Here is a 13,751-nt window from a genome sequence, read left to right on the forward strand (position 1 = left end):
TGTCTTTACGAATTTCCTGCGTGCGCATTACTTTGACACTTTCATGTCCTGCGACCCTCGGTTACAATCGCCCCGTCTCGGCAGGACTTTGTTGATTCGCTGAGCCGTAGAGCAGATACGATATACTACACCCATCCTTTTCTGCGGTCGGATGTCATCGGCCGTTTATATCATAGCTATACGAGTTACTCATACCGCGTCTGTAGCTTGGGCGGGTCGGTTGTCGCCACTCGTCCCTTCGCGTGTGTTGTGTGAAGTGTTGTGGGTGCTGCGCTGAGCCACCTCTCGGTCTTCTCAGGTAAGGCTCTTACAATTCAATACTCCATTTCCATTCACATTCATGCCGTGTTTATGTTATAAAAGGATTTTTTGCAAAAGCGCAGACCCGGCGAATGCGCGACCACGATCGATAACGATGTTGTCTCGAACATGTAGATATAGAGTCGCCTGCAATATCTTGCTTTTAATTTGATATTTCCTTCTCTGATATGGTATTTACATTTGTATACAATGTTTTAATAATAATTCTGTTTTGTAGTCGATTACGACTCAATTTATCACCCTTTTCCCCGGTATTTAGAACGCTTCGCCGACTATCGTCGAAAGCATGTACCGACTTGAATTGCACTAAATATTGAGTTTTGTTCAATTTCTTGAATTAAACCAGCAATTAAATTAAATTGTTGGCCGTATTTGTCCCAATCTAAAGAACAAAATGCCAGTGGGTGGCGGATATTGAGAAACTCGCTGGTCACTCACGTTTCGCAATTATCGATCTAATTCGGATGTTATTTTTGATATGGGCACGATTTTGCTGATACGTATTTTTAAATGTGTGGCTTCCTTCATTTCCTTTTATAAGTGAGGGGTTAATGTATGTAATGTAGGTACATGCCTTTGCATAAGATCACTTTTTAAATTCATTAACGTTCTCGTAAGATTTACGTCTTACTACATGCGTTGTTTTGAATTAAGCTTCGTATATTATATTGTATCATCCACATATAGGTAGCTTTGAGTAATCAGTGTGATTCATTCAGTCAGTTGTAGCCGCAGCACGTGGTGGAGCAGACACCTCCCATACATTGAATTTCTTAGTAGTAGCTGTCTGGAATATGCGCTGTAACGATGTGAAAACAAAGTTAAGGCTCACGGACTCGCTTTACGTACAATTTACAATGGAATACGTAAATGGAAAATCAGTATGAAACATAACAAACAAGGCACTTAGATACACTTACCTAGATTTAACTCTTCCTCCACTTAATATAAATAGACGCTAGGCTACCTAACAAGCTAGCTTTCGCTGCAAAGAAAACCGGTATTTTCATAAAATTAAATACTTAGCTCTACGAAGAAAATGTTGGTCATTCCTAACATTTGCGTTTCATTACTTACAGTGCACTTGTGTATTCAGTATTAGGAGCTTATAACTTTGATATTTTTTATTTAGGCCATTAATTTCGGCGACCCCTCGACATTTTCGACCTTCCCCTAGTTCCACAGTTAAGAGGGGTGACAATTCATTTGGAAATGCCCTACGTAGCTTTGAACTAAACTCGAAAAACAAAGGTTGTATATATAAAAGTAATGAATGTACAAAATATTTCGAGATTGAGCGATTGGCCGAAAAAGCCTGTTCCTTGACGGCAGGTGCAAAACGTTCCATAACAGATGTGAGCGAGTTTTTCGAGTACTTTAGCAGGTAGCCGAACCTCCCTTTACAATAATACTTATTCTGAAGAATAATACGTGCCTTTTGTGGTAAATCAAACAATATACTTGTTTCGTTAGTTTGAAATTGGTAACTAATAAGGATTACAGTGTTATGTTAAAAGTTAACGATGTAAATATAATTTATGTAGGTACCTATAACTATGTACCTTTTACTTAGTCAAACAGGAACCTAAAATTTTAGAATTAAAGATACATAGTTATTATGAAATAAAGATAGTTAAGTTCATTGATAAAATGCTATAGCACTTACCTATATTTTATTGAAGAAGTAGTAGTAGGTATTCGATGCAATTTTAGACAATTAATTCCTTATAGTCCAGATACCTGGACAAACCTACCTACATCAATTTTGAAACCTATCACTCAGCTCATATCTATCGAGTAGCTATAGTACCATTCATGGCGTGTACCTATATGTCATCCTCCTGCGTAGGAGGGTGATTCTAAGGGTGGGGGGAAAGGAATTCGCTATCTTTGCTTCCACTTAGCAAGGGAGGGGGAGGGAGACTCGTATTGCAGCTTCCCAGACGGTTCGGAGGCGAGCCGATCCATTCTATTGAACGAAATATCTATAACGACAGCTTAATACCTATGTACCAAGCCGGTACACCGTCTCAGACGTAGACAAGACTTTATTTTATGCTGAAAGTTTTCAATGTCAGATTACAATAATGCACGCACCATGCGTTGTGATTGGAGCGGATAAGATAGTAAAATTGCATTATCAGTATCTGCGGCTGAAAGATAATACCTGTACCAGTACCGAGAATGTTTACATTACAAACCTAATTAGCCACAGGGCTGACCCATATAATAATAATTATGTATAAGGTCAAATGTGTCAACACGCATCTATTAAATACCTAGGTAGGCACTGGTGTATTCTCCATACTATATAGGTGTGCGTGTATCTATTATCCAGACAATATTTTAATGATTTTATACTTATCGCATCATTGTTGACTAAAAAGGAATGAAAAAGAATTCATGAATACAAACGAAGACGCTTGCCAATTCTGTATTGCAAAAGGCAACTGTGGTTGCATTTGAATCTCCTAATTTCCTTTCTTCTTTTGCAATAAATTAAAACATGAAATTATATTTCGTTCCACGTTCGTCTGATATGTGTATGTAGATACGTACCAAACGCTCTCTCGTTAAATCCAAACACGAGCGGCGCGTAGCCATTTCTGGATAATGGAGCCCAAAATAGTCTTCCGTCACTCATGTACGAGCCTGGATTTGTACTGTAGATATGCGGTCGTGGTTTACGGAAACGTCAGCCGATTAAACCTGGGACCTACTTTATCATGTAAAAAGCTGGTAATTAGTATTACAGAGTCGTACTGAGAAAATGGCATATATCAAGCGAATTATTGAAAATACTTTTTATCAATATCATAATTTGGCTAACACGTCTATTTTATAAGGTTCGAATAGTCAAGTATTAAATTATGTAAGATGCGATAAAAACTCATTAAATTTTTGATCCAACACCGACTTAATTTTCCACTTTGCGTCGTTGTTCGTCATTAACGGCTTCCCGGTACAAGCAATACGACGGTAATGTCCAACCTAAACAAACTGTTGATTACTTTGGTCACACGGTACCTAAGTGATAGCGCCTAATAGAGTTAATTTGCACAACATGGATCGTCTAACCACGTTGGATTAGGTACCTAGGCAAGTTCCTATAAATCGCAAAGACAGACCAGTTAACTACTTGCTCGTCCATATTTCAAAAACCTTTAGATTATTTCTTTTCTCAATTATTTTCGGAGTACTGTAGTCTGTAACTAATAAATCTAAGTTATTATAAGTACCTAGTTGTTAGACATTCGATGGCTGCAGGCAGTAAGAAGTAAGTGATCTAGATTCTCGTTGTGATTGGTTTATTTTACAAATTGGCGCGATGATGTCACTTCATTCCTCAAGTGCTAGATGTATCTAAGTACATTATGTAAGTAGGTACCTACCTACTCGTATTTAAGCTTAATAGCTGCCGAAATAATGTAGAACGAGGAATGAAATAAACCGGTCTAAGGATAAACTCAATGTTGATCCAGTGTCTGGTTTAAATGCATCATTTACTAGGTCTACCACATTATAATGCAAAATATTAAAACTCGTTTACAAGACAAGTCTGGGTTATTATTGGATCATGTATTACGAGAAGTCGATTAGTTGAATGGACTGTTCACAAATCGATTTATAAAATAAACTCAAATAAGTAAGTGGCCATTTATGCCTGAAAGTCTTATACCTAGTTAATCCACCGCTAATATAAAGAAGCAGGTAAAACTGTATTTCTATGGACAGGAAGTAAGTAAAACTAATAATGTCCATCTGTTAATGCTTTAATCCCTCAGCTCACACCTCCCTTTTAAATAAATTAGAGGCGAGGGATAGCAAACTACATGCATGCCAGAAATAGGGTTGAACGCCCTTGAACTCGCTATAGAGGTGTACCAACTGCCCAAAATTGAACTCGCTAATATTCGGTGAGCTGTTTTACCGATGTTTTTAAGTGAGCCTGTACAAAACCGTGGAAGTGCATTAAACAAACACGGTGGGAGTGTATACGCGTACATTACACCAAATTGGTTTATCCTTGCGTGACTGACCGTAGTTCCGCCCTGTTATTTTTTGCCCCCAGTCATTGTGAAACCTGGTAGATTTTTAATTTTGTAAGAAGATTACCGCATATTTAGGTCAAAAGTGTAAAAAGAATGGATTTTTTTGTGTCGACGTAATGAAAGTCAGGCATTGCGTGCATGTCCCGTCACTAGGGTCGTCACACAGTCAGTTTTACTGCAAATGGCCATAAGTTCAAAGGGATGCGAAACTATTAAATGCAATGTATGTACTTATGTAGTATTAAAGTAGGAACATAATATGTTGTCGAGTTAACCTTGACATGACAAATATCGCCTGACTCACAATAGATTGTCTTTCCCTACTTGGCATAACGCAAACCCAATATAGGGCGACATTGTCTTCTGAGTCTTCCGCAATATAGGTACCGTGTTGATTAAAGCTTACTTATCTAAAAATATACTTGCATAGAGAATCCATTAAAATGTTCTCTCTTATTTCATAAAAAAATGTCTAGTCAGAGTGTTTTTATTAATGCTTCCTAAAAAAAATATTTTCGGAGTATTGGACTTTAGTCCGAACAATCATTCAGTCGATTGGACTTCAGGAAGGAAGCTCTTATAGAAGCAATAAAAATAAATACCGTTATTACCAACTAAAATGGAGGAGGTAGACGCTCTCGAATTGTCTTTCAACCTTTTTATTTTATTCGAAATTAGTGCTACCTTATCTCAAGTACCATCGAATGTTCAATATACCGAGAAAATTGGTCGCCATTCCATTTGGAATTAACTTAAAATTATATTAACTGTTTCCTTAATTTGTTTCAGATTCGGGCGGAGCCCAGCCGCATAGCGGCGCAACGATCTTCTAATTTTTTTTTTCGATTGTGAGTGCAAGGAACTATAGTGATCTGTGAAGTGTCCAAGTGCGAAAATATGTCGTTTATTGGATTCACTGCCCTCGTGGCACTGGCCGCTATAGGTGAGTTCAACTGTTTATAATTTATCTATCTACTAAAGTAATTTAAAAAGATCGTGACGCGTTTGGAGCAAAGTAAATAAACTAAACTTCTGGTTTGCAAACGGTTTCTTGGCTGGTTAAGCCTTGAGCTATAGTTTTCAGGATCCAACTTAAGGAGACTAGTTAATATCAGTCTTAGTTGTATTTCTATGATAACAATAATCGAAAAGAAGGATACGAAGAAGACTACGATTCCTATAATATTGAAATCAATTTTTCTATGAAATCAAAAAGTATGCACAGAATAAAATTAACCCACCCAAAACATAAATGTGAAAGGCTGCCAAGTTCGATAATATTGGAATGCTTCGCCTATAAAAGAAGTGAGATCTAAATAAGTACCAAGTTCCATACACAGACCTCAGTTAAAAATGATATAACAAGTTGGCAAGTTTTCACACACTATGTTATAAACCTACTAAACATATACAGTATATAATTTTCTATTAAAACTTGCCAAGTTATATCATTTTTAACTGAGGTCTGTGTATGGAACTTGGTACTTATTTAGATCTTCTTTTATAGGCGAAGCATTCCAATATTATCGAACTTGGCAGCCTTTCACATTTATGTTTTGGGTGGGATTTCATTTATTTTTGTAAAGTTTATTTTCTTTTTTTCTTATTTTACTTTACTTTGACTAAATACAAACCTTCGTAACGAATTTTAGGTCGGTACGACCATTGGAAGATATAGATAAATTTTTTGTTTTAGTTCCTTAGGGGTATGAATTTACACCTTCATTATTTTTAAAACCGACTCACACTTGGCCATTTTCAGATTTTTTCCTTTACCTTGACCTAAAGACCTACCTCCATGCCAAATTTCAAGTCAATACGACCATTGGAAGTGGTCTAGGTTTTTGATGAGTGAGTCAGTCAGTGAGTGTATAGTAAAAATAGCGATTTTCTGACGTCAATATCTCAAGACCTACAATAGGTACATTAATGAAATTTTGTATTTTAGATAAGTAAGTAGATTTCGACAGATACTAGAAATTTCATATGCGTAGATAAAATAGATTTTGAGTTATAGGTGGGTCGAACTTGGCCCGAAATGGTTCGTGTAATATAACCCACGGCCGGTGTGTCGGTTTTTTGCTCGAACTTGGCGGACACACTGCCGTGTGTCTAGATACGTTGATACTATATAAAATATCATATTGTTTATTCGTGACTTTCTACGCAGTTAATGCGTAAAAACGGGCGTCACGACCATTGGGGTACCCCATCCACATCGCACGGCGCGGCTTTTAGGAGCACGCCGTTCGTGACGTCACGGGTCGATACAGCGGCCGGGCAACGAACCTATTTAAACGTAACTCTGTTTACGACTACTAGCCAAAATGGTGTGTCTAACCTTTTATGAATGCACACTAAACATGGAATCTTACGAGGTGATATCGATGACACATCACACGATTCTTTGATGAATTAATTAACTCGATAACGCGATACTAGAATAAAGTCTATCAAGATTCTTATTCAATTTGCCAAATCATCATTTTCCCAAAAAGTAAAAAGAAATGGTTGCTGCGACCAAACCCTTTAAGTACCATACAAACTGAAATGTTAGAATGACTGAGTATTGAATGAGTATTCATATACTGAACTTAAGCTAAATTAAAAACAATAAAAATTCTGTCTCAACGAGTCATTCAATAATTAGAGGATACTAAAAAAAATTGAGCTTAAATATGACGAAACAACAACAGTGTAATCTAATATAGGTACCTAGATAATTATTATACTTAGTTAATATTAAAATAAATGACTCTACTGCAGCTGCAGGAATACTGTCTGTCATCTGTAGGAATGATTCATTTTATACCTTTAATTACTGTACGGATTAATTATTTTTCTCAAGGTAATGCAATAACAATCGATTGTTACTTAGAGTTAGTAACCACTAACATAATATGTACCTATCCAGGTGAAGTGCGCAGAAAAGCATGAAAGCTGATATGCCAATACTTTAGTACCTCATATAGCGTAGTTTAAGTTAGGCTAAATTCAACCTAAGAGATCAAATGTGAAAGTATACAAGCCAAGCTATTGCTGGTTGGCGCGAGACAATAACCCTTTACCCTCTAGTTTTGACATTTCTCCATATTTCAACGCTTTCCTTTGCTTACCCTATATAACCCTACACTCGCCACTTAAAGGTTGATCATATTAAACTCTCAAATGGTCTAGCAACGAGCGTAGCGTGGGCGAGGACGCCTGGTTCAGTTTAAATGCTAGATTTTACACAAACACCGCAGAACATTGGCCTTTCGACGCTCGAAGGTCACGACCGTGACTCCAATACAACTATATCTTCTACAAAGTAAAATGTCCATATACTTTTGCACAGGACAACAGATTCAAAGCATACTATAAGTAATTTCCTCATACAAATATTAGACCAACCTATTAGCTACTCTACCATGAGTCAACTTTTGTAAAAAAAGGCGTGACTAAGTCCCAATAAGACTGAGATTGTGAGATGCATGAATGATTAAACTATAGTATGTACCTACTATCTAGTACCTAGTCACCTACATGTTTGGTTTTTGTTATCTTTTGCAGTAGTCTAAATGTAACTTTATATAATATAAAAAATAATCGCGTCGATAAAAATAAATAACTCCGAAGATACGCTCAATAATGTTTATCACACTTTGATAAAAACTAAAAACAACGTTTATTTACAAATATGTTTGAACAGTGATATCAAATCATCACGCCCGTTAGTCCAAAAGTGGATTTTGGTGTATTAACGTTTCCAGAGGGACGGTTTTCTGAAAATTATGACCCAAATAAACAATTTCCTGGCAATGGCAACCAACTTTTTTAGGGGTCTCTGGTACTGCAAGTGTAATGGATTTACGATGATCTTATCCACAATGTCAAAACACTTGCATTTTGTATTAAAATACATAGAATGAAGGATCTGTTTTTTCTGAAGTAGCTAATGACAATTCAAAGCTTAACGTGACCTTGAAACCAGATTATAGATTAAAATATTCTCATCGTAACGGAGTCCACGTCTAGTAATAGTTAGTTATCTGAAGTCATTAATTTTCTCTTTACTCTAGAGAGGATACTTGGGAATTCTGCTTATTCGAAATATGTAGAAGTAAGTTCAAGTGCATACCTAAAGGTTATTTTTTTGGAATAAGTAAGCTGTAAGTGGCCTTGTTTACATAATCTACTCATTGAAAAATGTCAAAGTTCTGATTTAAATATGTTGGTAATCAAAATAGATAAATTAATCTTTAAAAACTACCTATTAGTCATTGAAAATTTTTGGGTGGTCGGCATAGTACTAAGCGTTAGCGTCGACTTTCAGTTTCATTATTATTCTTTCTATTTTGATTCTATACTAAAGTAGTTCTGGCCAATGTAAACACAGCATAAACCGAGTCATTATAGTATAGTATTTTAACAATTTAGCTAAATTTTGCCTTATTACATAACATTAATTTATATTGTTGTAAAGTACGCGCGTTAAATGCGCGGAATAAAAAACCGTCGACAAACAGAATGGCAGATTGACACGCAACATAACCATGAACTATTTTTATTAACTGTAGTTACTCATACTCATTCATTAACCACACATACAAATAGTGGTTAATTTGTCTCTTAATCCTTAGTAGTGACGTCGAATCATTCTTTGTTCGCATTCATAATATTATGAGCAATAATTATTTTCAGCCTATTAGACAGACAGACGGAGACATTAATCATGTTGTTTCCGTTTATAACGGACAGTAAATAAGTAATTAAATGTCGAAAGAAAACCTACAAAAGCGCTATTACGAAATCATTGTTCTGATAAGATTTGTTGTTTTCACTTTTTGACACAATTTTACATGTGTAGGAGTTAGGTCTGCTATTGATATCAACATCTTCGAGAATAGGACCGATATCTACCTAGTTACTATCATAAATTTTAAAATCAATACTACCTATTGGATATACAAAAATCCTTTAGTTTTTAGAAAATATAAAGGACAAGCGCATTTTCCATTGGATATCATAACCTTCCAAAATTAAATGAATTTCAATAGCTATGAACAAAGTTTATTAACAAGCAGTTATTGTAAGCTCGTGTTAATGAGCATTCAAAATAACGTTCAACTAAAGAACACTTAATAATATTTGTTTTGTGAACAAATATCAACGACTTTTTAATTCAAATACAAACTGTTGAAATAAGGCCGCCTGTTGCCATATAAGCATACATATCCATCCTCATGTGGTGTTGTTGTTAACACGCAATTAATTTGGATGTGCCTTAAATAACTCACAGCCATTGTACGGCTGCTCATTTATCGTCAACGGCTAACCTACGTTTTTATTTGAGAAACCATGTTTTGGTATCTCAATATTCAAAACATTCCAGAAACACACGCGCGGCTTTATCTTTGTCCCTCTATGCAACTATACTAACAAAGTATAGAATAGGTCGGTACTTACATGTGTGAGGGCGAGGTACCTGCATTGTAGAGTACAGTGGCTCCATAAGTAGATTCCTACTTAATCCACAAAGTTGAACTAGGTACACAAAAATATATTTTTATGTAGTTCCCAAATGATGATTCAAAACATGTAGGTACCGTTTATGCTTTGGAAATTGGAATTGATACTTAGTAAAACACATTACGTACAAATAAAGTTTTCCTGTTTTCTGTTTTTAAGAAATGTTGAGCTCATACACGGTTTTATAACGGCGAGGAGTGTTGCAAGACGTTGGGAAACAAAAGATAAGCATAGATGATGATAATATAAGACGGTAGTAACCGTCGTCTCAGAATTTCACGGGTCAACGGCCACAAATAGATTTAAAGCCCGGAGAGTGTACCATGTTCATAACACTAAACACATTTTCATTGTTTATATGTAAATACATTTTCTGTATTTCTTGGTTGGTGGATCTTCTCCTAGTATCCACGTGGCTAATACTCTTTAACTAGGTCTTAGCTGGTACTGCACTGTTATCGTCTAGGTTCAACGATCTTCAAAACATTGTCAATAAAGCAACATACTTTATTATATAAATGGTTCATTAATGTAGTGGCTACTCAATCGAATGGCAATTGACACTATTATCATAATAAAGAAGTTGTATTAAAGGCCGACAGCATTTACGAGAACGGTTGATTGTTTTCTAAATTAGGAATTCAAATCAAAGCAAACTGACGCGCGACAACCGTTTGTTTTTTGGAATTCTCTGCATGGGTAGCGCATGCTACTCTGTTGGAATTCTCCCATGTGTATGCTCGCTATTCAGATAGCTCACCTCGTTACTCATTAGGAATTTAAACACAGTTGCTATAGAGATAGATATACTAATGTTGAAATTGCCATGTAATCGTACTGAATAAGGTAAGGCACTTTAACAGTTTAGAGACAACAATTTGATCGAACTAGTAAGAGATTTTTCAATCTATGGAATGTTTGTTGACTTAGCGTAGAGCTTACAATGTAAGTTGAAGTAAGGGAGGTAGGGGAGGGATGGGCACTTTTTCACAATTTAATGCATAAAAAGTCAGATTTTGTAGATAATCAACATTTATTGCCACTTCCTATTGCTCCATTCTTTTGGCTAGATAATAAATATTCTCCTAATTAGGAGGTAATTGAAAAATTAAGTCAAAAGTGCCCAAGGCTCCCTGTGGTAGGGAGATATGGGCACACCCTGTGGGAGGCTTGGACATGGCCTGTTAAACACTTAACATCTATAATAGACTCCAAAAATAAACGCAATAACAACAAAAAATATATCACGACTTATCTTAAATTAGTTATAACCCATAAAGGCTTATATTTATATTTATCAGCTGTTGTTTTTATTTTTGATCCTTTTGGTACCTCTTCTATGGCTCGTTATATTAAATCCTTGGGAATTTCTCGTCGCAAACCTTTCTTTTTGAATTTAAACGGCATCTTTCTGTAATTAAAAATAGTTCAAATAGTTTAATTAAAGCAGGTAATTATAATTTTCAAAAGACCTCCTGTACGCAATATAAAGAAGAGAGCATTGGACATGCCCAAACCTCCCTCACATCCGAATGCCCATTGCTCCCTCTGTACACATTTTAAGTAAGTGACCTAAGGCTTAAACGGAAGATGAGCAATAAAGTAAATATTATTTTCACATCTATAGGAGTACCACTACCAGGATTTTCTAGGATAATATAATTGAACTCTACCTATCGCTTTATACTAAAGTCTATCAAACATTTTGTGACCTTTTTAGAGGTCACGAAATGTGTTCGATCTAATTGTTGTGTGTGAACCTTTAATTTTCATACAGTACTTACTTAATTGTACATACAAATCAGTTACAAAATACTCACACTGATTTTAAAAAGGTTATGTATTTGTCACTACAAAACATAAATGCTTTACAGAATCTAAGATAACCATCTGTAACTACGCAATAGTAAATTTTTCAAAAGTCTCAATATCCCAAAAATCCATCCCAATAAATATAATGTCAAGCACGGGCCTCTCTTAATATCAGGAACTGCGTTGTTTCATCATGCAGTTTTGTTATTGTAAGTAAGAACCTAAGTATGCACATTCGTAAATCTTGTTTCTCGAAACTATAAATTCGTGTGTCTGCAAACAAAATGATGATTTCACGGTTCTCACCTTCGAAACGAAACATTCGTACATTTATTTAGACTCCGATCAAATGCTAATTCTTTTAAACTGAAGGATATAAAAAATGAAATCGCGTTGCTATTTTATACGGAGATATACAAATGGATAGTTTAAACATGCCAAAGTGCGTTCAGGTTTACGTCCGAAACCTTGAACTCTTTACGACAGGTATAATTTGCATTTATGTTGCTGATGACGTGATCTATATTCATAAATATCTGCTGTTGTTGTTGATTGATCAGTATCAATGTTCTGCTGCAGTCAGCAGAACAGCTTAATAGGGTTATCACTTAATGGTGTTTCAAGTATAACATTCAATGCTAAGGAAAAGCAGAAAGAAAGATAACATTCACACATCTGTGTTTGGATTAAAATTATGTTTAGATTACCTACCTACATTGGTATCTAATATTAACTGACTAATATTAACTGTTTTTTTTTAACTAGACTGACGGACATTTTCTAAGAATATACGGTATACTTTCTTCTTTCATTAACATGATTTGACATGTGTGGTACGAAACACTAGCGAAAGTGATAGCCAACACTGATCTATACCTTCATCGTATCGCATTATCCAACACTTTCATAAAGATAACAAACATAAACATGTACGCAATGTACCTATGATAAAATAAATACATATTTAGGTGACCGCTAAAATAATGAATACTACTCATCGAATTTTTAAAATATTTTTTGTATTTTTTCATTATAGATTTAATTATAAAAAGAAGTGAGTGTGTCTTTGTGATGCGACCAAGGAATTAAATGAGCAGAATTTTATAAAATTCCGCTCACGGAAAGGTTCGCTAAGAAAATATAAATGTTTTCATATCTATCACGACGTAAAGCCAGAGAAATATTGTACCTAAGCATTTACATGACTGACCTATTATTGCAAAATTAACTGATAAAATACAGTCTAGAATTGAATAAATCACACACTGGTGTAGAAACCTTATCATCTATCAGCATACATTGATAAATAATGTTAAGGTGTTTATACGCAAGTGGCGTAGAAAACTGGTGGCACTTAATAGTAGTGTAAAATCGAATAGAAACCGTCACAAGTGTTGAGATAAATCTTAGTTGAATCAGCATCCTGCGTTCAGGTTGTGATGTAAAGAACATCTGTCGTGGCTACGACCAATCAGGAGCGTGCGCCAGCGCACATCTGTCGCAAGCGCGCAACACGCCCTCGCTTTTTTGTTCGCTTTGTTGCTATTTTTTGTCTTTCATCGGAGTGGTTCGTATTTGGAGAGTATTGAGAGTTTTGACCGTTTAATTTAAATATGGTAAAAAAATGGATCCATCTGATAATATTAATAATTATAAAGAAACGTTAATTAATTCATAAAAGTAAAGTTTTATTCTTGACAGCTAAATATTAATTGCGAATAATCACTACTACACACAGCCGCTAATATTGAGTATTTATGAGCATCTTATAAGGAGTAAATCTACGCTAGATAGGGTTATGTACTTGTAGCTTCATAAATATATCGAGAAATATTTCAATTGCCCAAGTTTTGACAGGATATTAGTATGTAACATTTGTTGTTAAGTCTTTTTACCAAATTAGGTCACTAATTAACATTTAGTGAGTGTCACTCTCGTGCTCTTCGTCTAGTAAAACGAGTAGCGAGACGTGGCATGAGAGCGTCTCACTTGTGCTGGATTATATCCAGGCTTCATTATAAACTGGGTCGAGGATTTGTTCCCTTAAACTAGTGT

At 35.4% G+C, this 13,751-nt stretch overlaps 1 protein-coding gene across 50 annotated transcripts in view; it reads left to right on the forward strand.

Annotated features, from left to right (window-relative positions):
- Nucleotides 1-136: 136 nt before the first annotated feature.
- LOC118265174 (cell adhesion molecule Dscam2) overlaps nucleotides 137-13,751 on the forward strand; it is a 60,351-nt gene continuing 46,736 nt past the window's right edge. For all 50 annotated transcript variants that reach the window (XM_050705840.1, XM_050705857.1, XM_050705863.1 and 47 more), the window contains exons 1-2: nucleotides 137-298; nucleotides 5,163-5,316. In XM_050705840.1, the coding sequence (XP_050561797.1) occupies nucleotides 5,271-5,316 (46 nt within the window). In that variant the 5' untranslated portion in view covers nucleotides 137-298; nucleotides 5,163-5,270. The remainder of the gene's footprint in view (nucleotides 299-5,162; nucleotides 5,317-13,751) is intronic.

This window comes from Spodoptera frugiperda, chromosome 28 (genome assembly GCF_023101765.2).
Source record: "Spodoptera frugiperda isolate SF20-4 chromosome 28, AGI-APGP_CSIRO_Sfru_2.0, whole genome shotgun sequence".
Lineage (NCBI taxonomy): Eukaryota > Metazoa > Arthropoda > Insecta > Lepidoptera > Noctuidae > Spodoptera > Spodoptera frugiperda.